Source organism: Plecotus auritus (assembly GCF_963455305.1).
Source record: "Plecotus auritus genome assembly, chromosome: 15".
Lineage (NCBI taxonomy): Eukaryota > Metazoa > Chordata > Mammalia > Chiroptera > Vespertilionidae > Plecotus > Plecotus auritus.
Genome location: NC_137781.1, coordinates 6,541,865 through 6,565,205, shown reverse-complemented (window position 1 = coordinate 6,565,205; position 23,341 = coordinate 6,541,865). Strand labels below are relative to the sequence as shown.

Below are 23,341 nucleotides of genomic sequence, written 5' to 3'. Positions count from 1 at the left end.
ATTAAACGGCTTGATAAACTGGGAAGCGCTTCTTTCTTTTTCAAAGGCTTCAAGTGGTCCGCATAACGAAAATCATACTCCCGTTCACATCAGGCTGTGTGTTCACCAGTCTGCGCAGGCTCCACTTTGGTTTTACGTAATATAGTTCCCTTTTGTATTAATAATGTTTACTTGTCAGTTGCAGTTGGCATACAGTATTACCACAGCTCCCATTTTCATTCTCCATCCCCTTGCTCGTTCCTTTCCCTCCTGGGTGCCGACTGTAGTATGTCTAATGTGTGTCCCCTAATCCACCGTGTCTTTAGGCATGTGGATATCCGAAAATATCCATTCTGCTTCCCCCCGCCCCCACTACCATTTTGAAATAACATGTAAGCTGTTGTGAAGGCTGTTGCATGGTGTTCTCCCATAAACATGCACCGCGTTTTAATTGCCGGTTCCCCCAAATCCGGATGTCTGAGTCATTTCCAACTACTGCCATAAATAAAGCAATAATGATGCCGTTTTAATTGGCTCTATGGGGACCTGTGCGACTTACCCCTAAGGCAGTGTTTTTCAACTGTAGTTTCTGGATTAATTAGAAGTGCAGATTCTCGGACCCTACCCAGACCTACTGAGTCAGAAATTCCAGAGGTTTAGCCCAGTGATCTGTGTGTTTTTTTAAAAAAATAAACATTTATTGATTTCAGAGAGGAAGGGGGAGGTGGGGGAACATCAGTGATGACAGAGAATCATTGATTGGCTGCCTCCTGCACACCCCCCACTGGAGAACAAGCCTGCAACCCAGGCGTGCCCTGACCGGGAATCGAACCAGCAGCCTCCTGGTTCCTGGTGGATGCTCAACCCCTGAGCCACGCCGGCCAGGCCATAATTTATTAATTGACCTTCTTTTGATATTCATTTGTATCATTTCCAGTCTTTTATCAGTAATGTTGCATTGAATAACTTTGGACGTGTCATTTCAAATACAAACAAGCTTATCTTCTGGAATAAACATATCCTGAAATAGAATTATTAGATCGGAGTGCATAGGCATATGCAGTTTTAGTAGAAATTGCCAAATTGTCCTTCCTGGAGTGTTCCACCCATTTGCACTCCCAGGGCAAGTCGGCTGTCGAGCAGTGTGCTTCTCTGTGGCCTTGGTCAGATGAGTCAGTCCTGGTGGGCGTGGAGTCGTGACGCTCAGTTGGTGTCTTCTCTCCCTTCACAGCCTCGCAGCCCAAGGAGCGCCCTCGGTCCGCGGTCCTCCTGGCTGATGAAGCCACTGCCGCCCCCATGTTCTCCAATAGGCGGTCCCAGCAGTGCGTGTCGCTGTCCAAAAGTGTCTCGATACAGAACATCGCTGGGTGAGTGGGGGTTCAAGGATAGCACAGTGACATCTAGATGACAGGGGCCTAGTCGTATCATTTGACAGCACGGTTCTTGGGAATGGGTGTGGAGTGCACGGAGTGATTCCGAGGAGAACGAGGAGAACGTTTGATCACTGCCGTGGCTACAGTTTGAGGGCCCCTTCGAACACCCTCATCGGGCCAGGTGGTCCTGTGCTCTTGTATATCATTACCCCGTTTCTGAGCCCCTGAGTTCTGAAAGGGTGACTTCCAATCAAAATAAGGAGTAGGAATAGGAAAAGAGGTGATTTCATTCTGAATTGTGAGTGCCAATCACTTGCGTCATATCACAAACATTTACTGGGTGCCTGCTATGCTAGCCGGTGAGTTGGGGTCAAGAGAGCAAAAGAATAACCAATGTCACCCCAATAAATTTAATAAAAAACATTTTAAAATTTTAAAAAAGAATCCAGTGTATTATAAGTGCTCAGTCTATAATTGGGGAACAGGAGGGAAAATGCAGTGGTTAGACAGTGAGTTTCCAACAGAAATTTCTTCTATAATGTGTATACAGTGTGTGGGGGGGCGGGAGAGTATTCTCCTCCTTAACTATCATTTTACGAAAACCCAAGGCTCAGAAAGTTCAGGTTTGCAGTGATGGTAAGTGCTTTAGCTTGGATTGGTAGTTCTTGTTCCCGGTTCCCCGCATAAGCCTGTCTGGGGTCATGAAGTCCATCGGGCAGCGGTCACTGTAATCGTCCGGGTCCTCGGAGAGCGCAAACCATGGCTCATCGCAGTGTATGTGACGCGCTGCTCTTTGTCCCCAGGGTTGGCAATGATGAGAACATATCAAACACCTGGAAATTCCTGTCGCACTCAACAGACTCGCTGAATAAAATCGTCAAGGTCAACGAGTCCACAGAGTCCCTTACTGACGAGGGTAAGAGGAAGTTGTGGCCTACACTTGTTTTCTGTAGAGACTGTGCCGTTGCATCACCCAGAATCAAGGCGTTGGTGGAATCTAGTGCCTGCCTCTTCCTCACTCCTGTGAAGGTTGTCTCAATTGTCTCTAAAACATCCAGTGCTTTCTGATAAGTTGGTAATCAAACCTGCCCACTTACTAGATAGTTGTCCATTGAAAGATGTCCTTGCTTTTAATATGGTCGTATTCTAGTACAAAAGCTTTCTCTCCGCGCCCTCACCCCCACCCCCACCCCCAGACTTTTAAGTTCTAGCTCTAGCTCTCTCGGCTCAGTGGTAAGCCTACTGTCTTCAACCAGCAAAGTTACCAGGTCCCCTCCAAGTCCTACTTCACATAGGAATGGTGTCTCAAGGACATTAGGTTTGTGTGATGCTCACCACTCCAGCAAAGCCGTGGCGAGAGCGTGCCGCTCCCAAACAGGCAGCGAGTCCCTTCTCATGCTGGAAGGTGGTTCCGTGAGTCCCCGGGTTGATGCGGAGTGTCTGCATCCTAGGCAGTGGCCACATCAAGAGAAGTCCACCCGGGCTTCTGAGCGGTCACAGAGCAGGGCTCTGATGCTGGCTTGTTGGTATTTTTGAGGAGTAGGTACAGACATGAATGAAGGACAGCTGATGGGCGACTTTGAGAGTGAGTCCAAGCAGCTGGAGGCCGAGTCCTGGAGCCGCATCGTGGACAGCAAGTTTCTGAAGCAGCAAAAGAAGGATGCGGTCAAGCGGCAGGAGGTGATCTATGGTGAGACCCTTCCCTTGCTCTGCTGGCACTGGATGTCCGTGTGCCCTGGCGGTGCTGTGGGCTCATTCACTGAGCTGTGGAGAGTCAGTTTGCATCTGTGTAGCTGTAGCATCTCAAAGATTTTCCTTTAAAACTTGGAGGTATAGAGACATGATCTTACTTCTCCCTATCCCTTTTCCTGTCTTTCAAGTTGTTTTCTCTAATTTTATTGGCCATTTTATTTAATATGAGTGCTTATTTGTGCCACAGGCCGAACAAGAAGCCTCGGACAGTTTACTGCCTCCCCTGCACTAGGGACGGGTCACTGTTTCCTGTTTCTAGGAAATAGGAACACGGTGCATTATGAAAGGTTTCAGTTCCAGTGAAGACTGATGGGGAAACCTGCTGCGGGTCCCAGGGGCGTGGGAGGAAGAAGAGGAGAGGAAAGCACTGTAGGAAAGGCAGCTACTGACCGAGGTTTAATATTTAAATATTTAATATGTAAAGTGGCTCTGAGTAGCCTGAGTGGGCTGTTGGCAGCGGCAGGGTCTGGGAGGAGGGCCTGCAGCGGCGCCCTGACCGCCGAGCGCTGTCCCGCAGAGCTGATGCAGACGGAGCTGCACCACATCCGCACGCTCAAGATCATGAGCGACGTGTACAGCCGGGGCATGATGACCGAGCTGCTCTTTGAGCAGCAGATGGTGGAGAAGCTGTTCCCCTGCCTGGACGAGCTCATCAGCATCCACAGCCAGTTCTTCCAGAGGATCCTGGAGCGGAAGAAGGAGTCCCTGGTGGATAAGAGCGAGAGGAACTTCCTCATCAGGAGGATGGGCGATGTGCTTGTGAATCAGGTGAGGCGGGAAGGGAGGCTTGGGGCGCGGCAGCCAGGCACTCGCATCTCAGCTGTAGCGTCCGTTAGCTTTGTGCTCAGGCAAATGGTTTCCCTCTCTCAGCCTCAGTTTCCTTTTCTGTAAATGAGGACAGTAGCTTTTCTCTCCTAATACTGTTTTGTTTTTTTAACATTATTGATTCCAGAGAGAGGCAGAGAGAGATAGAAACATCAGTGATGAGAGAGAATCATTGATTGGCTGCCTCCTGCACGCCCCTACCAGGGATCAAGCCTGCAACCAGGGCATGTGCCCTGACCAGGAATCGAACCCTGACCTCCTGGTCCATAGGTCGATGCTCAACCACTGAGCCACACTAACAAGGCTATGATTGGCTCTTTTCATTTAGAACAATGCTTTCAAGGTTCATCAGTATTGTGGCATGTATGAAATCAGTATTTCTTTTTCTTTTGTGGCTAACATTCATGTATATCACAATTTATGTATACATGTATTCTTTGATGGACATTTGGGTTATTTCCACTTTGGGGCTATTTGAATAATGAATGATGAACATATGTATGAAGTTTTTGTGTGGACACATTTTACATTTTTTTTTAAAAATATATTTTATTGATTTTTTACAGAGAGGAAGGGAGAGGGATAGAGAGTTAGAAACATCGATGAGAGAGAAACATCGATCAGCTGCCTCCTGCACACCCCCTACTGGGGATGTACTCGCAACCGAGGTACATGCCCTTGACTGGAATCGAACCTGGGACCCTTGAGTCCTCAGGCCGACGCTCTATCCACTGAGCCAAACGGGTCAGGGCTGGACACATTTTTTAAATACATGTTTTTTATTGACTTTCAGATAGGAAGGGAGAGGAAGAGCTAGAAATATGGATGAGAGAAACACTTCTCTTGGCTGCCTCCTGCGTGCCCCCTCCTAGGGATGGGGCCCGCCCTCCAGGCCTGTGCCCTGACCTGCATGCCCCCTCCTAGGGGTCGGGCCCGCCCTCCAGGCCTGTGCCCTGACCATGCCCCCTCCTAGGGGTCGGGCCCGCCCTCCAGGCCTGTGCCCTGACCATGCCCCCTCCTAGGGGTCGGGCCCGCCCTCCAGGCCTGTGCCCTGACCATGCCCCCTCCTAGGGGTTGGGCCCACCCTCCAGCCCTGTGCCCTGACCATGCCCCCTCCTAGGGGTTGGGCCCGCCCTCCAGCCCTGTGCCCTGACCATGCCCCCTCCTAGGGGTCGGGCCCGCCCTCCAGGCCTGTGCCCTGACCATGCCCCCTCCTAGGGGTTGGGCCCACCCTCCAGCCCTGTGCCCTGACCATGCCCCCTCCTAGGGGTTGGGCCCGCCCTCCAGCCCTGTGCCCTGACCATGCCCCCTCCTAGGGGTCGGGCCCGCCCTCCAGCCCTGTGCCTGACCAGCAGTCGAGCCCGGGGACCGGTTGGTGCTTGGCTGGGCACGTGTTTGATGTCTGGGAGTGAGCTTGCTGGGTTATTTATTTAACTTCTGGAGGAACTGCCAGACTGTTGGCCAAAGCTGCTGCACCCTGTTAACCCTTTAGGGCAGTTCATGAGGAAGTACCTTGGGTTCTACAGGCCGACGGGCAGCTTTGTACAAAATGGCACTCCAGATGTAGCGCCCGAGTTACGGCCTAACTTGCGCTCTCCTCTGTGCAGTTCTCGGGGGAGAACGCGGAGCGCCTGAAGAAGACGTACGGCAAGTTCTGTGGGCAGCACAACCAGTCTGTGAACTACTTCAAGGACCTTTACACCAAGGACAAGCGTTTCCAGGCCTTCGTAAAGGTAGTGACGGCAGCATGAGCCCCGGCCTGGTCCCGAGCGCCACGCCGCGCAGTGAGCGGGGCCTCCGCTGGCGGGTGCTGACGCTCTCACTCCCTTGCAGAAGAAGATGAGCAGCGCGGTCGTGAGGCGGCTGGGCATCCCCGAGTGCATATTGCTGGTCACCCAGCGGATCACCAAGTACCCCGTGCTGCTCCAGAGGATCCTGCAGTGCACCAAAGGTGAGCGTCCTGGCCCTGCACCGCGCCGGGGCCCGTGCCCGGGTGCCCGCAGCCCCGAGCGACTGAGGAGTGCGTTCCTGCTTTAGGGGCCCAAAGGGGCTGGGTTCTTATCTTCAGAACCGTGGTGTTTTAATAAAAACGTGAAACATTCGCCCTGGCCAGTGGCTCCGTGGCTAGAGGGCTGGCCATGGACTGAAGGGCCCCGGGTTCGATTCGGGTCAAGGGCTTGTACCTCAGTTGCAGGCTCAATCCCTGGCCCTGGTAGGGCGCATGTGGAGGCAACCAATTGATGTGTCTCTCACATCAATGTTTCTCTCTCTGTCTGTCCCCTCCCTTCCACTCTCTCAAATTCAGTGGAAAAATATCCTCCGGGGAGGGTTAGCAAACAAAAACTTGAAACATTATGTCAGCAGACTCAGAGTGGATCATCATAAGGAGGAAAGGAACCACTTACTGATCCCATCAAGCGTTCAGTGACCTGGGCGCATCCTCCCTCCCTCTCCTCTGTCTGTCTGTCTGTCTGTCTGGAGCATGCGGGGCACCTTTCCTTCCTCTTCCGCCTCTCAAGGCTCGTATCCCTCCCCCATATCCTCACCCCCAGGTTCCAAGGGCCCTTCTGTTGCCCCTGTAACTTGTTTCCTTGAGCCCATGTCTTCTACTTGTACCTCCGTGTCTTCCTAAGTAAACTTTGATAGTTTGGGGGAAAGAGCGCAGTGATCGGAGTGACCTCCCTGTCACTGGACGGGGGCTAGCCCCCCTGATTCCTCCCGTAAGCGCCGGGATTGCTGTCCTCCTCACGCACGCAGGCTGCCAGACTCCCGGGCTAATCCTGCCCGTAGGCCGTTACATGAAGGAGTTGGAACAGACGAGTAAGACACTTGTTGCTCCTCTTCCTCCCTCAAAAGGTTTGGCTCCTTCCACTTGAGAACGTAGCATGTAATTGTATGTTTCCTGTATTATTGCAAATGCCTAGCTTAGATTCAAACTTGTGCCCAAGAGCGGGATAGGCACGTGGCCGTAGACAGACTGGCATTGCTCTGCAGCGTGCCCACAGGGAGAAGGCTGGGGGAGGAGGGCAGGGCCCCTCCTTCGGCCCTTGTCTGAAAGGCTCCCTGGGAAACAATTCCCCTTTCCTTCTCAGACAATGAGGTGGAGCAGGAAGACCTGGCTCAGTCCCTGAGCCTCGTGAAGGACGTGATTGGAGCCGTGGACAGCAAAGTGGCAAGTTACGAGAAGAAAGTACGTCTGAATGAGATTTACACGAAGACAGACAGCAAGTCGATCATGAGGATGAAGAGCGGTCAGATGTTTGCCAAGGAGGACTTGAAGCGGAAGAAGCTGGTGCGGGACGGGAGTGTGTTTCTGAAGAACGCAGCGGGCAGGTTGAAAGGTGGGGTTTGCGTTTTCTCTCTCGCTCTGAGCAGGTGCCAGAGGACAGCGGGCAAAATCCAAGTATCTCATTAGAAACTCACCACCAGGTTTTTCTGAGGGAGCCCATATCCTAATATCATGCAGGACAACCATCGTTTAATTGTTCTTAATCTTGTATCCAAAAGGTCTGGTTTGAGATAGCTTATAAAATCATGTAAACACACCAAGTTGAGCCCTTGGTTCAGTGGATAGAATGTCAGCCAGTGGACCAAAGGGTCCTGGGTTCGATTCCAGTCAAGGGCACGTACCTCTGTTGCAGCCTCCTCCCTGGCCCAGGCCCTGGTCGGGGCCGTGCGGAAGGCAACCAATCGATGTGTTTCTCTCACATCGATGTTTCTCTCTGTCTCTCCCTCTCCCTCCCTCTCTCTCTAAAAATCAGTGGAAAAATATACTCGGGTGAGGATTAATTAAAAAAAAAATACAGCAAGTTTATAGGGAAATGTAGTGGGGACAATGGAAAAGAAGATTTTAGGAAACAAAGCAAGGGGTGAGAGTGACACACAGGTGCTGAGGACGGCGTGTGTCCCTACAAGAGAAGGCCAACGGCCCAGCTGGCCTGGCTCAGGCCCGTCCGCACTGCCCGCTCCTGCTGGCCGGTCAGAAACACCTGCCCTCCCTCCCCTGTGAGGCTGGATTTTCCAGACCTGCGGCTGCCTGGGGCTGGCTCCTTATTCTTCCCTTTACAAAGCCGTTTGTCCACTCCCCTACAAAAACGAATGGGTCCCAGGTGTTGGCATGCAGTTGCCCAGCCTGCGGCGGAGCAGTAGGTTTTCTGACCTGAAAGGCCGCCAGTGCAGATAAGAAGTTGGTGCTGAGTCATTCTCACCCCAAGTTAACTCGTGCCAGGAACAGCCCGTGCTGTGTGGGTGCCCCTTGGAGAGGGGTTTTCTCCGGGCCCCTGACACCGAGCATGTAAACCTCAGGGTCCGCTGAGGGTGAAACTTGTGTTTGAGAACTTTTTTTTGGCAGGCACCTGAATTACTTAAAAGTAAACTTAAAAGAAAAAGGCAGTGCATGGGAAAGGACTGTCATCCAGGCTGGTAAGCTCGCCCCCTAGAAGGGAGGCGTCCTCGCTTCTCTTTTCTCCCTGGCTGTGCTGTGCGGTGATGACCCCGAAGGGGGTCTTGCTGTGGCAGAAGCGGCAGGAGGGCTGCACGTGTCAGTGCCATTCTTCCCAAGGAATCGTGGTCCCCTCTCCAGAGAGGATGCCACAGGAGGTGGCTCACTGCAGAGATGCCCGACTTTACCCTTAAGGCAGTAATGCAAGGTGTCATCTGTGCTCCCACAGGGTTACATCAAGAGTTTGTGTCCTTTAAAATATATATATATATTTTTTAGTTGATTTCAGAGAGGAAGGGAGAGGGAGAGAGAGATAGAAACATCAGTGATGAGAAAGAATCATTGATCGGCTGCCTCCTGCACGCCCCCTACTGGGGATCGAGCCCGCAACCCAGGCGTGTGCCCTGACCGGGAATCGAACCTCGACCTCCTGGTTCATAGGTTGATGCTCAACCCCTGAGACACGCCGGCTAGGCTGTGGCCTTTTGATTCCTAGATCCAGCTAGAGATGTTCATGTGTGTCACTTGAGCAGCAGAGAAGGCTAGCAATATTAAAGGATTTCAGGAAGGTTTCCAGGGCATGGAGAGGCTGAGGTGGACTTGACACACAGCCCGCGCGCTCACACCTGCCTGTGCCATCAGAGGGCGGTGTGTCGCCCTCCTGTTCGTACACTTAGATGGTTTCCTACATCACCTTTTGGCAGCGTTCCTGTCTGCTGTCCCACCCTTTCCCATCACTCTGATCAGAAGGTGGGAAGTCTGCGACCTGGACTCTTGTGGGACATGTTGCTAACATCTGTTCAAATCCTGCTCTCCAATTATATTCCTCAAGTATTTTATTCTTCACATCTTTCCGCGTGAGCTGGGTCTTTTCAGAACTGAAGACAAACTTTTCCAGGACAGGGCAAAAATGGGTGACAGAAATCCCCTTTTGAACCCTCTAAAGCCCAGTGACCGGATCCAGGTCACGGCGCCACGGGAGGCCGTGCAGGCTGGCCCTGCCCGGCTCGGGCTCTGGGTGTGCTGCCGAGTTACCGATGAAAGCGCCGTTCCTGAGCTTCCCTGTGAAACAGCCATTGTTCTCTTCTCTCCCCCATTGCAGAGGTCCAGGCAGTTCTGCTGACTGACATCTTAGTTTTCCTTCAAGAAAAAGACCAGAAGTACGTCTTTGCGTCATTGGTAAGCTCAATTGTTTGCCTCTTCTGTTTGTAATTAATAACAGTTTCCAGGACAGTTTAGGGTAAATTGAACATAAATTAGACACTGTGTTGTTGGTCTCCTAGGCTCTCAGAATCAATCAGCTCAGGACAAATTTGTCTGGATCATTTCTTATACAACAACAATTTTCTGTCCCTCTCCCAAACTCCCCCTCCCCCCAAATACTGTTTTTGTTTTTGTTTTTCTGTTTCCGTACAATCCTTTTGAGAGCCTTGGACATTTGATCGCTGGAGTATTTCTCACCTATTGTGCCCCATAAATCATGCTAATTTATAATACTGCTAGCCAGATTCTGTGAGGAACGTGGAAGGATTCATCATGTAGAAAACACGACTCAAACCTGCGTAGCCATAAATTTGTCATTTCCTTTATGGAACTTGTTCTGTTTGATAAAATGTAAGTGCAATGAGATATTTCTCTTTATCCTACAAATACCATTGTTTAACCCTGTGCTTTAAAAAGGCATCTTGCCTGGCTGGTGTGGCTTAGTGGTTGAGAGAAGACAGAGAAACAAACCAGGAGGTCATGGTTTAATTCCAGGTCAGGGCACATGCCCAGGTTGCAGGCTCCATCCCCAGTAGGGGGTGTGCAGGAGGCAGCTGATCAGTGATTCTCATGTTGATGTTTCTCTCCCCCCGCCCCTTCCTCTCTGAAATCAATTTAAAAAAAAAAAGAAAAGGCATCTGGTTTCTCCTGAGATTGAAGTTGTCCCTAAGAGTTAGACTATTGTGAACATTTCTTCCATCTGCCCCCCATCCCCCCTTCTAGGACCAGAAATCCACAGTGATCTCCTTGAAGAAGCTGATTGTGAGGGAGGTGGCCCACGAGGAGAAGGGGCTATTCCTCATCAGCATGGGGATGAAGGACCCGGAGATGGTGGAAGTCCACGCCAGCTCCAAAGAGGAGCGCAACAGCTGGATCCAGATCATCCAGGACACAATCAACACCCTGTAAGCCAGCATGCCGCCCGGACCTCCCGCCTTGCGCTTTCCTAATAGCCCGGCAGCCCCGGGGTAATCCATGTCTCAGGAATCTTTCCTTTCTTTTATTTTGGCTGTGTTAGGAACAGAGATGAAGATGAGGGCATTCCTAGTGAGAACGAGGAAGAAAAGAAAATGCTGGACACCAAAGCCCGGGAATTGAAAGGTAAAGCCGTTGGAAGTGGCTGAGACCCTGTCTGGTGCCCTCCCAGAGCCTGGGTCCCAGAGCTGCCCCGCAGACACTCGGAAACGGGGACCGAGAGCTTTCCCAGGAGAAACCAAGTCTGAGCTGTCTCAGTCCTGATGCAAAGCAGACGTAAGACAGCGTCCCACTCTAGAGCCCAGGAAGGTTGATTCTCTGTCTCAGTATCAGTCGTCTGGGACCCTTTGCCACAGAAGATTTTGCAAAAATCAAGGTCACATCTAAGATTAAACCAAGAAGGAAAGGTACTCGAGGAAAAGAATTTTCCAGTCGGTCTGTTTTTATATTACCCTGGCTACCGTGCCAGACATTCCCAAATGAGTTAGGAGGCGGTTTGGGGAGAAGTGTGCCTATTGATTATGCTTGACCACTGTGAAGTCCCTACTGTTTTGTGTGGTCCTATCAATATCCCTGCGAGACTTGGGTTCTCATGCCCGTTACGCAGATGAAAAAGCTGAGGCGCACAAGGGCCGAGCAAACCAGGGCCCACCTACAGTTCACGGCAGAGCCAGGATTTTGCTCCTGTCTCCTGACAGCAGAGCCGAGTGTTCATCCCCCTTTGCCGGTGCTGGGGTATTAGCACCAGAGTAGTTGAAGCCATGGGAGTGAAGGAGACCCCAAGAGGAAGGTGTGTAGGCTAGACAGCAGCCCAGGATGGAGCCAAGGGGACCCCAGATCCTCCATTGCAGGTGACAGGTCTGTACCTGAGGTAGGATTTCAGGAAGAGAGCCAGCGAGGTCCTCTCAGGAGGGGGGAATCTCTGCTGGAAAGGATGACATAAAAGACCTCCTTATGACCTTGGAGCCAGTCGATGTAGTGGTGGGCAAAAGCCGGAGAGAGGGTTGAGGAGCAAGCAGGAAGTGTGGGCGTGGAAAAGAGCGCTGGCTTGTGATGTCAGAAATCTCAGTGTTTGCCTAGAAAGACCAGGGGAGGTTACTAGATAGAAATTACAGAAGGGAAACTTGATACAGTCTCAATCCCAGGATGAAAATTAAAGGGGGGGGAAGCTGTGTTCTCTGCTGTCCCATAAGCTACCACAAGGTGGCGCTCGTGCCTTAGTCACCGCATCATACTAAGGGACCAAACCACCAGTCCTTTGCTCCACCCACCTCAGAACAACTTCAACAAAAGGACCAGCAGATCCTGCTCCTACTGGAAGAGAAGGAGGCGATCTTTCGGGACATGACGGAGTGCAGCACCCCGTTGCCGGAGGAATGCTCCCCAACCCTCAGCCCTCGAATCCTCTTCCGCTCCAACACAGAGGAAGCGCTCAAGGGAGGACCTTTAATGAAAAGTGCAATAAATGAGGGTAATCTGCGTTCAGTGCCGCCCCTCCTTCCCCGTGTGGTTTAGCACAAGTACAGAAACAACCCCAAACAAACACTTCACTTCAGTGAGTTACCGGGTGAGCACCTTTAAAAAAATGATTTTAGAGACAGGGCAAAGGAGGGAGGGTGAGAGAGAGAGCAAGAGAGAGGAAGGGGGAGAAACAGCAATCCGTTGCCTCCCGTATGCTTCCCAACCTGGAATCGAACCTGCTCCCTGGCTATGTGCCCTGACTGGGAATCGAACCCACAGCCTCTTGGTGTATGGGACAATGCTCCAACCAACTGAGCCACACGGCCAGGGCCAGGTGAGCATCTCGTAGCCACTACCCAGGGCAAGAAAGAAACTGTGGCCAGTCACCCCAGCAGCCCTTCCACATGTCCTGTCCCCGTCAAAGCTGGCTCCCTCCCTCTAAGAAGAGCAGGTACTGTCACTTTTACGGGGATCACTTACATTTCTTCATGGTCTATGGCCAGGTACTCTCTGTAGACACTACTGTTCAGTGTTGCTCCTGTGTCTTTATGTGTAAGATTTAATTCATACCCCCCCATCATCCTTTTCTGCACAGTTTATTTTGGAGAAGTCTGAGCTTTTTAACGTAGGGTTTGTATGTTTCCTCCTTCCAGTGGAGACCCTTCAGGGTTTGGTGAGCGGAAACCTGGGAGGCCCGCTCGGGCAGGCGGTGAGCAGTCCTGCTGGGCAGGAGGGCGCAGTGGGCCCCGTCTCCTTGCCCCGGAGAGCAGAGACCTTCGGGGGGTTCGACAGCCATCAGATGAACGCTTCGAAAGGTAAGTGATTGTGAGCTCCTGCTTTTGTGGCAGTCCTGGACTGGCGCACAGAATTAAAAATGGTCGTCTGTCCCAATCATCCACAGTGTTTCAGTGAGATTCTCAGAAGGACCTGCTGCCAAAACACACAACGGCCTGTCTCAGTGTCAGGTTTACGTCGAATAATGAAGGGGTTCCTGGGTCTCAGCTAGGCTGCAGCCAGAGGATAACACTCCCCTTTCCATTTGCTTCCAGGTCTTCTGCGTCAGTAGGAAGGATTAGGAGTCACGTGGCTGCCTCCAGGCGGCCTCCCAGTCTTTGTCCTTAGAGGGGTGTAGAAATATCGTATCCCTAAGCCGTGTATGTGGTGTTCTTTTCCTGGCTAATCCGTCTCACAGCTGAAAGAACACACCTGTTTGTTTGTTTGTCCAGGAGGAGACAAGGAGGAGGGAGACGATGGCCAGGATCTGCGGCGAACGGAGTCGGACAGTGGTCTGAAAAAGGCATGTTTTCCCAAAACGCACTCCGACCTCCGGGCACTCCGCTCTGATTTCACAGTCTCTGAAATCCGTCCACTTTGGTCTCGTTTGGGTTCCCGACTTGCTGTGTTTGTTTCCCCCTTGATTTGAAGAGGAGAGCGCATGTGTAAGCACACGGTCCTCTCAGGAGTGCCCGTACCACTGGCCGTGAGGCCTCGGCTTCGAGCTTCATGTTTACATTCCTAGCTCGGCCGGGCCCTGCAGGACCAGTTTTGTCAAGAGGTTTGTGTAAATGGCCCAAACCAACATGAACTCCTGACAAGGCTCGAGTAGCAGCTCAGCCTGGAACCTTCCTTTCCCTGCATGAGAGGCTGAGGTAGAACACGACAGAGGTGCGCGCCGTGTGACCTCGACACGCACCGGATGTGATTCCTGCCCCGGGAGCTTCATGCTCTTACAGTTAAACTGTGGTTTTTGTTCCCTAGGGTGGAAATGCTAACCTGGCGTTTATGCTTAAAAGAAACAACGAGGTAAGGGCGTTGTGACTTCATGGTAATTGCCCCATTAGGAACGCTCGCGCTGGTTTTCCTGGCGGAGCAGGCTGGCTCTGGGCTGGCTGGCACGCCGGCCACCGGCGTCACGTGCCTTTGTGCCGAAGTGTTGCCTGTTTTCTGAGAGCTCTGTTACGGCTCTTTACACTTGACATTTTCATCTGTTCGAATGTTTTTGGTGTGAGCCAGGGTTCAAACTTAATTCTTTCCAAAGATCTAGCTCCGTGGTCGGCAAACTGCGGCTCGCAAGCCACATGCATCATTTGGCCCCTTGAGTGTGGCTCTTCCACAAAATACCACGGCCTGGGCGAGTCTATTTTGAAGAAGTGGCATTAGAAGAAGTTTAAGTTTAAAAAATTTGGCTCTCCAAAGAAATTTCAATCGTCGTACTGTTGATATTTGGCTGTTAACTAATGAGTTTGCCGACCACTGGCCTAGCTAATTTTCTCAGAACAATTCATTGCGTATTCTTCCCCATTGATTTACAAACGCTCCTTTCCCACATGCTAAATTCTGACGGTTGGCTTTGTGGCTTTCTGTCCCGTTAGATCGGTAGGTGTGTCACTTCTGTGGCACTCGTTTTAAATAGCCGGAGCTTTATAGTACAGTTTACTGTGTTCTGAGGCCCCGCCTACAGACCGTTCTTGGTTTGGTGGTGGTTCCTTGGCCACCTGTACCCGCGGCTTCTCTTTGGTGCTTTCAGTTTGAATGTCTGGTTGGAATGCAAGTGCCTTGCTGTGCGTAGGGAGGTTGTGGGTCAGATGGCCGGCTGGGGGCTGGGGGCTGGGCTCCGTCCTGACATCCTGACGTCCTGACATCCATCCGTGTGTCCCCTGCAGCAGGTTGTCCAGAGCATCGTTCACCTCCACGAGCTCCTCAGCACTTTGCAGGTACGTGCCCCCTCTCCCGCCCCTTCACGCATTTCCTTCCAGGAGAACAGTAAGGAGGGATGTTGGTGGCTGGGGTGTTTTAGGTTATAGGTTACTTATGGGTCAGTGGGGCCCTCAGTCTAGAGAAGGGGGCCCTCGTGGTGAGGAAAGGCTTGGACGCAGCGGTTAGAGTTTGGTCAACCTTCTCAGTCTGGATGGGCTGAGGCGGCAGGAGCGCTGGGGGGCCCTGGGAGGCCGCGCCCCAAAGCACAGGGGGCGCTGCCGTGCACAGGCGATTTCCCTCTCCTCAGGCCTGACTGTGATAAGCATGTCCTGGCCCGTGTCGCTCTGTGGCATAGCGCGGCCCTCCCAAACACCTACTCACTTTTATTTATTTATTTTTTTAATATTGATGTGAGGGAAACACATCGATTGGTTGCCTCCTGCATGTGCCCTGACCAGGGCCCAAGCCCGGGAGGAGCCTGCAACCTAGGTACATGCCCTTGTCTGGAATCGAACCCAGGACCCTTCAGTCTGCGGCCAGCGCTCTATCCACTGAGCCAAAGTGGCTGGGCCCAACACTCCTGAGTGCTGTCTGGGAACATCCTGCCGTTCTGCTCACTTCCATTCTCGAAAATCTACCCAGTCCCATCCTACCCGCTCCCACAGCCAGGAACACTTCCCACCCAGGCAGTGCCCGTGACTGCAGGCAGCGTGTGCCAAGTCCGACACCAAACGGGGTCCCCACACCATTGGCTTCCCTGGGGGATGCGCCGCTGGCCCGGGGCAGGAGGGGCAGGAAGCGCAGTCCCCCGCCAGACCCTCACCTGTCCCTCCTGTGCCCCGCAGGGGGTGGTGCTGCAGCAGGACAGCTACATTGAGGACCAGAAGCTGCTGCTGAGCGAGAGGGCGCTCGCCCGCAGCTCGTCCCGGCCCAGCTCCCTGGTGGAGCAGGAGAAGCAGCGCAGCCTGGAGCGGCAGCGCCAGGACCTGGCCGACCTGCAGAGGCAGCAGGCGCAGCACCTGGAGGAGCGGCGGCGCCGGGAGCGCGAGTGGGAGGCCCGGGAGCGGGCGCTGCAGGAGCGCGAGGCCCGGCTGGCCCAGCGCGAGGAGGAGGTGCAGCGGGGCCAGCAGGACCTGGAGCGGGACCGGGAGGCGCTGCTGCAGAAGCGGGGGGCCTACCAGTACGACCTGGAGAGGCTGCGCACGGCCCAGAAGCAGCTCGAGAGGGAGCAGGAGCAGCTGAAGCGGGACACGGAGCGGCTCAGCCAGAGGCAGCGGGACCGCGACGCCTGGCAGGTAATGGGGCCACGGTGCCTGCAGGGACAGCTTCACACTCTGGAACCCCCACCCCATATCCTCCACCCACGTCAGCCTGTGCGCCCAGCGCCAGGAGAAAGGAAGCAAGAGAGGCCGTTTCTACAGACTTTCTTCACACAAAGGGGCGGGGGGGGGGGGTCAGTCTTTCCTCCTGTTTTCGTCCCCGAGAGGTGGATGGGGGGAGGGAAATGCTGGTGGCACGTCCTCAGCGTGTCTGACAGTGGTGGCCAGCCGGCTGGGACTTAGGAGCAGCCCCTCTGTTCTGTCCCATGAAGAAATCAGAGCGGCCCTGGCCGGTGTGGATCAGTGGTCAGAGCACCGGCCTGTGGATCGAAGGGTCTCAGGTTCAATTCCCGGTCAAAGGCACCTACCTGGGTTGCGGATTCCATCTCTCTCATGTCGATGTCCTCCCCCACTCCCCTCTTTCTCTCTTTCTCTCTCTCTCCCTCCTCTACCTCCCTTCCTTCCACTCTCTGAAAATCAATGGAAGACATCCTCAGGTGAGGATTAACAACAAGAAAGCAATCAGAACGCCCCTAAGGGAGCCTGTAGCCGACGTGGGGAAACGTGCCGAGGCTCAGGGACGTGCCGAGCCTGTGAGCACCAGGTGGCAGGGAACGGCTCTGAGAGGATGGGCGGTGGGCTCAGGGCGTCAGTTACAGGGAGAGCCCACCCCTGGGAGGGAGGCAGCTGCTCTTGTGCGAGAGGGTGTCCGTGCTGGGGTGCTGGCGGAGGCCCTCTCGTTCTGGAGCTGCTGCTCGCGGGAGAGCAGGCTTTTCCTCGGCAGCACTGACAGCTCCTGCAGGGCCCCGCGGCGATTCTGGAGCACAGACGCCGGGGGCAGAGGGGAAGCCTGGGCGGGACAGATCGCCTGGTAGATCCGCACGTCCTGTTGCCATTTGATGGATCGATTGGCCTTGGACCATGAAAGAGAGTTCAGCTGACAGCTTCTAGAAGGGGCGGTTCTGCTCCCTGCAGAGTCGTCCTGTGTGTGTGTGTGTGTGTGTGTGTGTGTGTGTGTGTGTGTGTGAGAGAGAGAGAGAGAGAGAGAGAGAGAGAGAGACGCAGGAGGGCTCCTTCCTCCCCACCCCGTCCGGTCCTCGGGCTCCCACGAGCACAGAGCACGGGTTGGGCTGACAGCCCTCATCTCTCTTTATCTTGGTTTGGCCTTTGACCAGAGTAGAATCCTGGTGTAAACGCCACTCCAGCTGCTCTGCTCCTACCCCAAGCTGGCTTCTAGAATCTCCCAGCCCCGGAGTAATTCCCACATCCCTGTGTGCATCAGCCTTCAGATTCACAGCTCCCCTCTTCCTTCAGGGAGTGGGAGTTCTTTTTTAAGCTGCCTCGTCCAAGGTCCTATTAATTCTTTATGATGCAGGCGTTAAGTGCATGTAGTGAAAATAGTAATGGTGTCAAAGGTGATATTTTCAACGCTGTCATAGCTACTGCGTGGGGAGGGCCGGGAAGCAGTCCTGAATCTTCCTCTATTGAGGGCTGGAGCTCAAGGAAGGGGCCACAGCCTGGGCAGCCTCCCTCTGGTGAGCGAGCGCCGGGGGCCGCAGCCTCTGAGCACACCTCCTCTTGCCATGTGCAGGCTCCTCATCCACACGCCAAGCTGCTGCGGATCCCGTCCTTCCTCCCCAACCCCGAGGAGGCCCCCCTGCCGCCTGCGCCTTCGATAGCCAAGTCGGGGTCGTTGGACTCGGAACTCTCGGTGTCCCCCAAAAGGAACAGCATTTCTCGGACACACAAAGATAAGGGGCCTTTTCACATACTGAGTTCTGCCAGCCAAACCAGCAGAGTGCCCGAGGGCCCCAGCCAGACCCCGGCGCCCACCCCCGCCTCCACCCGCCTGTTTGGACTAGCAAAGCCCAAGGACAAGAAGGAGAAGAAGAAGAAGAACAAAGGCCGCTCTCCGTCGGGGGGTGAGTCACACACCGGCTCCCGGTGGCCGGGTGGTCCTGGGAGCCCGAGGAGAGGGTAGATGTTAGTGGCGTGGGACAGGTTAATGAGAGGGACCGTTGGGGTATATGAAAGCCGAACGGTTCTACTTCTCACCAGACCCCCTTGCACCGCCCGCAGCAAACCAAGACACCAGTCAGGAAGCCTCCCAGGAGCTCGATGCAGCACATGCGTGCAGGGGGGGGCACATGTGTGCAGAGGGCGGCACACGCGTGCAGAGGGTGGCACACGCGTGCAGAGGGCAGGCTTCCCTCCAGGCGTTCACCGAGCTCAGGAATGAACCCGCCTCCCGGGAGCGCTCAGCCTCCCCCTCCCCGGCCTGTTCCAGGGACTGATAGTAGTACCGGCGCTCGGTGCGCACTTCAGTATCACGTCGGCTCCTGGCAGGAGGGAGGGCGGTGAGCCGGGGGCGGCCCAGCAGCCCGCCATCTGTCTGCAGCTTCGGAGCCTTGTGTTTGGGAGGAAAAGAGGGAGTTTGGTTTTTTCTGAATTTCTCTTTCCTTCTGTCCCCCCTTTTCCAGACGGCCCTGCGTCGGAAGTGCCCGCAGAGGGCGAGGAGATCTTCTGCTGACTCCCCTCCCCCGCTGGCCGTGGCACCAGCCCGCCTCTCCTGCATCCCTGCGTGCCCGCTCTCCTGCGTGGACGCCGCACTCTTCAAGCATCGCTCCTCCGCGCTGCAGGGCCAGGACCTGAGGGACAAGGTCCCGCGCGTCGGTGGGTGAGGAGGCCCCGGACTTCCCCACCCTGGCGACTGGGTTGGGGCCGGGCCTGTTGAGGGTGTCACACTGAAAGGAGTGTCCCCGGAAGTCCCGGCGATGGCTTGGGCCGTGTCAGGAATCCTAAAGCTGAAAGAATGTTCCCGGTGAGGTGTGAAATGCGGGCTGCCTGTTATTTCGGGCACCGCCTCTGAAACGCAACAGCCGTGGAGGGGACTTCCTGTGTGTGCATTCAGTCACCGTCTGCGTGTGCGCGTGCGGCTGGCAGGATCACGCAGTCCGTCGGTGAGCACTGCGCTGGCCCGTGCAGGCTTGGCTCTCACCGCTGGGCCCGAGGCGGTTCCCCACCCCCCACTCCGCACCCGTTTGCATGTAGAAGGGATGGCGGACACGTGTGGAAACCAGTGAGAGAAGACTTGGTGTGTTTCAAAAGCGTACGATCTGCACCTCTCGATTTTGGTGTCCAGTCACCCAAATGAGGGTCAGATTTCATTGATCCATTCGGAGGAAATTCTACCCTGGCTTTCCAAGGTGTTTGCCCCCATGTTCTGGGCGCGATGACGCAGAGGCCGCCTCAGCACGACCCCTGCAGGGTGACACTTTTTGGTTGTCACTGACCAGTCAGAAGTGGCCACAGCCTCCCGACAGTGTTGCGGAGTGCCACGGCGGCTCCTGGGAAAGCTGGTCCTGCCTGGCGCTCCACCAGTGGGGGCGCGCTTCTCCTGCAGCGAGCTTGTGCCCGCCCCAGGCTAGGCTAGGCCCTGCCGAGAAGTCGCTCAGTGAAGTGTTACACGGTGGTCTGCACCAGCACAGGAGAGACGGGCGGGCCTGTGGCTCGGGAGGGCTCTCACTGTCTCAGAGGCTTGGCAGAATTTAACTTCTTAAAAAGTTTTTAAAAACCTGAGGGCCTGTTGGTTATTGCGCTCTGCCCCTTGGAAGATGCCTCAGATGCGGCCTGTTTCACGTCTTCTGTCTTCTCGCCTTTTTCCTTCTGTCGGGTCTCTATTTGCTGTCAGCTTGTCACCAGCTGGGCGGTGCCGGGCGGTCCATGGCTGTGGCTGCACTGCGAGGCCCGCACCTGCCCCGCTGTGGCTGCCGGGAGGGACACGGGCACGCGTGCTTTACCGCGGCTCCCACTCCTGCCTTCTGCCCCTCGGGAGCCTTGACCATCCTTTTTAAAAAACAAAAAACCTGTAACTTGGTGCTTGATGAATTGCAAGCTGGCCTTGCAGATGGAGATATTTATCTTTCAGTTTATTTGGAAGAGGTCTGGTTTAAGATTGTTAGCTAGTTTTGTTTTATTTATTGTGTGTGTGTGTCCGTGTCTGTCTGTGTGTCCGTGTCTGTTAAGGGCGAACATACTATCCCAACGGTTTCCTCTCTGATCACTGTGGAGGGTGAACGGCGGCGGCTGCTCACTCCTCAGTGTCTGCAAGTGCCTTGAAGGCCCAAAAGAAATGAAGGGGGGAAGGTCCCTTTCCTGCCCGCCCCCTCCCCCCAGCACATCCTTTGGCCAAGGGGTGTCTTCTGGCCATGGAGGAGGGACACTTGCCTGATTCTGTCACTGAGATTCTCACCCTGCAGCAATAGACTTGAGGAATAAAACCAACCGATTCCTCCTTTTCTCCCGTAACTATGTGCACAGCCCACCCCTCCGCCCACCACCAGACCCTAAACAGCAAGCAGCCAGTCCCCCCGCTTCGCGTCAGCCGTGTGCGTCTGGCTCTCCCGGAGCTCAGCTGTCTTCCTTGTCACCTGCTGGGGTGACCCCGGGGCTTCGTGTCGCAGAAGCGCTCTGCTCGAAAGGCAGCACTGGGTCCACGTGCGCCCGGCCGCCTGTGCCCCAGGGGTGATGCGATTGGCTGGCTGGGCGGCTGCCCAGAGGCGCGGTGGACAGGGCGCTGTGCGTGTGGCTGCGCAGCTTGGCCTCAGCTTGAGCCGCCGCGCCCCCACGCCCCCCGCCCCCTCCCGCTGAGGTTGAACGGGTGGGGGGGGGGGTTGCTGCTGTGCCTGTGCTTCTGACCTGGGGAACTGCTCAGTCGCTGAGTCGAAGCCCCGCCTGGGTTTCTTCCCTGGGAGAAGGGGCTGTCTTCTCGGGTGACTCAGGTTCAAGTCCTCGTGTCCCCACGTGAGGACGCTGTGCTTCTCCATCAGCCTCCAGAGATCAGGTGCCCAACATTGTGTTTAAGTTTTGGGGGGACGAGGGAGACACCTTCCGGAGGCCCCAGGTTTCCAGAATGTAATGAGTTTTCTGGAAGGAGGGGCACCTTCTCTCAATTCTGTCATCTCAGTAATTGTCACCCTACCTGGGTGACATGTGCACTTTACACGCTGTCAGCTGGCTTCGCTTTTGTGACAACTATGTCAACTCTTTGCTTCTTGGAAAACGCAGAAGGTTAAAAACACGCAAATTGCCACAATTCAACCTTTGCCAACGTTCCATCCTAGCCCCATAAGCTGTATGTGGGCAAGAAATCTGTGTCAAGATTTTTTTGGAAAAGGTACGAATCTTACCTTTTTTCCTCTAAGTCTCAGGGTAATACCACTGAAACTTGTCCCTCTGCTCATTTGCCCCTTCTCTGTCGCCTTCCCACGCCCCGGCGTTAGCAGCAGTAAGCGTGGTGTGAGGCCCTGGGAGTTGGTCGGACCTTTGGGGGGCGGGAATGTAGCGCAGAGGGTTTAACAGAATGGGCTCTGCCTTAATAAAAGGGGGACCATACATAACCTTAGAGGCCAGCACATGGTCCAGAAGTTGCTCCTCACGGAAGTCCTTCCTCCTTCGTCCTTGAGTCTCCGAGGTTCTTTCTCCCCAGCGGGTCTTCCCTCCGAGGGTGTGAGTATCGACATTGGAGCGCGTTTTACTCCCGTGTCGATGGTGGCAGTTGTGCCAGAGGACAGCCGAGTCCTGGGCGGGGTGTAGAGATGGGCCTGGGCCACAAAGAGGGTGGTTTGGAGGGGCACAGGCATCGACCCCCCTCCACATGTGCGGTGCCCTTGGAATGCGGAGCCCAGACTGAGCCTGCAGTGACGGTGGTGGGCCGAGGGCGGAGGCGCCTTGCCCCTGCCCGGGACCGCTGGACAGCACGGCTGTGGTCCTACTGGCCGGCCCCGGCCAGGCCCTGGCGCTCCGGTTGTCCTGAAAAGATGGGGGCGGGGGGGCGCTGTGTGCTTGGCCTTGCTGCTTCCTTTTCCTTTCAACGTCGCGTAGCGTTCCTCCCGAACCAGCGCCTTGGGACCGACTGCCTGCTGGCCAGGTGTAGGATGACACGTGTTTCAGTGCGGCCATAATAGGAAAAACACCCACAGGCTGCTGCCCCCCACGTGCTTCTCTAATGAAGTTACGCAGAGACCACAGGCCTCGAGTCACTTCTCCATCTCGGGGGGTTCAATAGTGGGCAAACCCAAGTGGTGCGGCTCTCCTGCCGCAGACCCTGCCGAGCCGCTGCGGACACCCAGCCGGAGCCGGCCTGTGCCGGGCCTCCCTGCGGCCAACGGAGGATCGGCCCCGGCCTCCCGGTCTGCACCCCGCTTGTCACCTCTGCCTTTTGCAGCCGCCCGACAGGAAGGGCAGCGAGAGCACCGACTGGGCCCTGCCCTGGGGTCACGGTTCAGCTGAGGCTTCCTGTGTGTCACGCACCCGGGCGGGGGGGGGCGCGCTGGACAGGCAGGAGGGTGTCCGCACACCTGCGTCTCCGCTCTCGCTCGTGTTTCCCTGCTGTGTGAACATGTCTGTGCCGAGTCCCCTTAAACAGTGGGTGAAGCCCACGTGTTGTAGATGCGTTTGTAATTATGTATAAAGTAAACAGTTTCAAACTGTAAAGATGTTTTTCAGGGTGTTTTCTGGAATTTTGCCACAACATACTGGCTTTGTATTTTATTTATCTTCCTGTCTAGTTACTGGCTTCAGATTCGTGTAAAGTCCCCCTCGACCCTTTCAGAAAAATAAACGTTCTTTACGTCTCGACTGCGGCTGGTGTGTTGCTGTCCGTCCGGGTCTGGGCTTGCTGGAGATAACTCTGGGTTCCTGGTGAAGGGGGACCCCCTCCCCAACTCCGAGGAGAGCCTTCTTCCCGGTGGAACCTATTGCTGCATTTGGGGACGGGAACCAGGAGAGCCTGGAGCACTGGTGGCCCTTGGGGACTCCCACTCTTGCTACAGCTGTGACCGCAAACCCCGGGGACGCCAAGTGCAAGAACTCTCCCCATTAAATCACTGCAGTGGGAATGCCCTCTGCCATAGGGTCCTCTGTGTGAAAACATGGTTACTTCGCCTTTCTTTGCCCGTTTTCTCCACCCCCATCCCACTCTCCGGACAGGACAACTGTCAAACCTGATTCAGGAAGAAAAATCTTATTTGCCTCGAGCCCCTCAGGGATTGGCTGGATTTGATCACAGAGTGAGTGCGGGCTCCACGGAGAAACGGCTGCCACACACCGAGGCGGAGGGGCTGTGCTGAGCCGCCCGTGGGAGCCGGGCTGCCGCTCCTGCAAGAGGCCCCCCCGCCCGGGCACTGTGCCCATGGCGCCATGCAAACTGCCTGGGATCCTGGCTTTGCCACTTACAAGCTCCTCTCGCAACAACG

The 23,341-nt window shown here is 54.9% G+C and overlaps 1 protein-coding gene across 6 annotated transcripts in view; it reads left to right on the top strand.

Annotated features, from left to right (window-relative positions):
* Positions 1 to 22,729, top strand: part of AKAP13 (A-kinase anchoring protein 13) — a gene marked incomplete at its 5' end in the record, with an annotated part of 189,920 nt that extends 167,191 nt beyond the window's left edge. For 3 of the 6 annotated variants that reach the window (XM_080651812.1, XM_080651810.1, XM_080651811.1), the window contains 18 exons: positions 1,211 to 1,346; positions 2,156 to 2,268; positions 2,890 to 3,042; positions 3,622 to 3,872; positions 5,537 to 5,662; positions 5,763 to 5,880; positions 7,022 to 7,270; positions 9,473 to 9,549; positions 10,357 to 10,538; positions 10,652 to 10,734; positions 11,885 to 12,079; positions 12,723 to 12,884; positions 13,296 to 13,366; positions 13,828 to 13,872; positions 14,733 to 14,783; positions 15,612 to 16,061; positions 17,677 to 18,007; positions 18,566 to 22,724. In XM_080651812.1, coding sequence (XP_080507938.1) covers positions 1,211 to 1,346; positions 2,156 to 2,268; positions 2,890 to 3,042; positions 3,622 to 3,872; positions 5,537 to 5,662; positions 5,763 to 5,880; positions 7,022 to 7,270; positions 9,473 to 9,549; positions 10,357 to 10,538; positions 10,652 to 10,734; positions 11,885 to 12,079; positions 12,723 to 12,884; positions 13,296 to 13,366; positions 13,828 to 13,872; positions 14,733 to 14,783; positions 15,612 to 16,061; positions 17,677 to 18,007; positions 18,566 to 18,615 — 2,843 coding nt within the window. In that variant the 3' untranslated portion in view covers positions 18,616 to 22,724. Of the gene's footprint in view, positions 1 to 1,210; positions 1,347 to 2,155; positions 2,269 to 2,889; positions 3,043 to 3,621; positions 3,873 to 5,536; positions 5,663 to 5,762; positions 5,881 to 7,021; positions 7,271 to 9,472; positions 9,550 to 10,356; positions 10,539 to 10,651; positions 10,735 to 11,884; positions 12,080 to 12,722; positions 12,885 to 13,295; positions 13,367 to 13,827; positions 13,873 to 14,732; positions 14,784 to 15,611; positions 16,062 to 17,676; positions 18,008 to 18,565 lie in introns of all 6 variants that reach the window. The other 3 variants (XM_080651813.1, XM_080651809.1, XM_080651814.1) reach the window with 2 other exon arrangements.
* Positions 22,730 to 23,341: the final 612 nt, after the last annotated feature.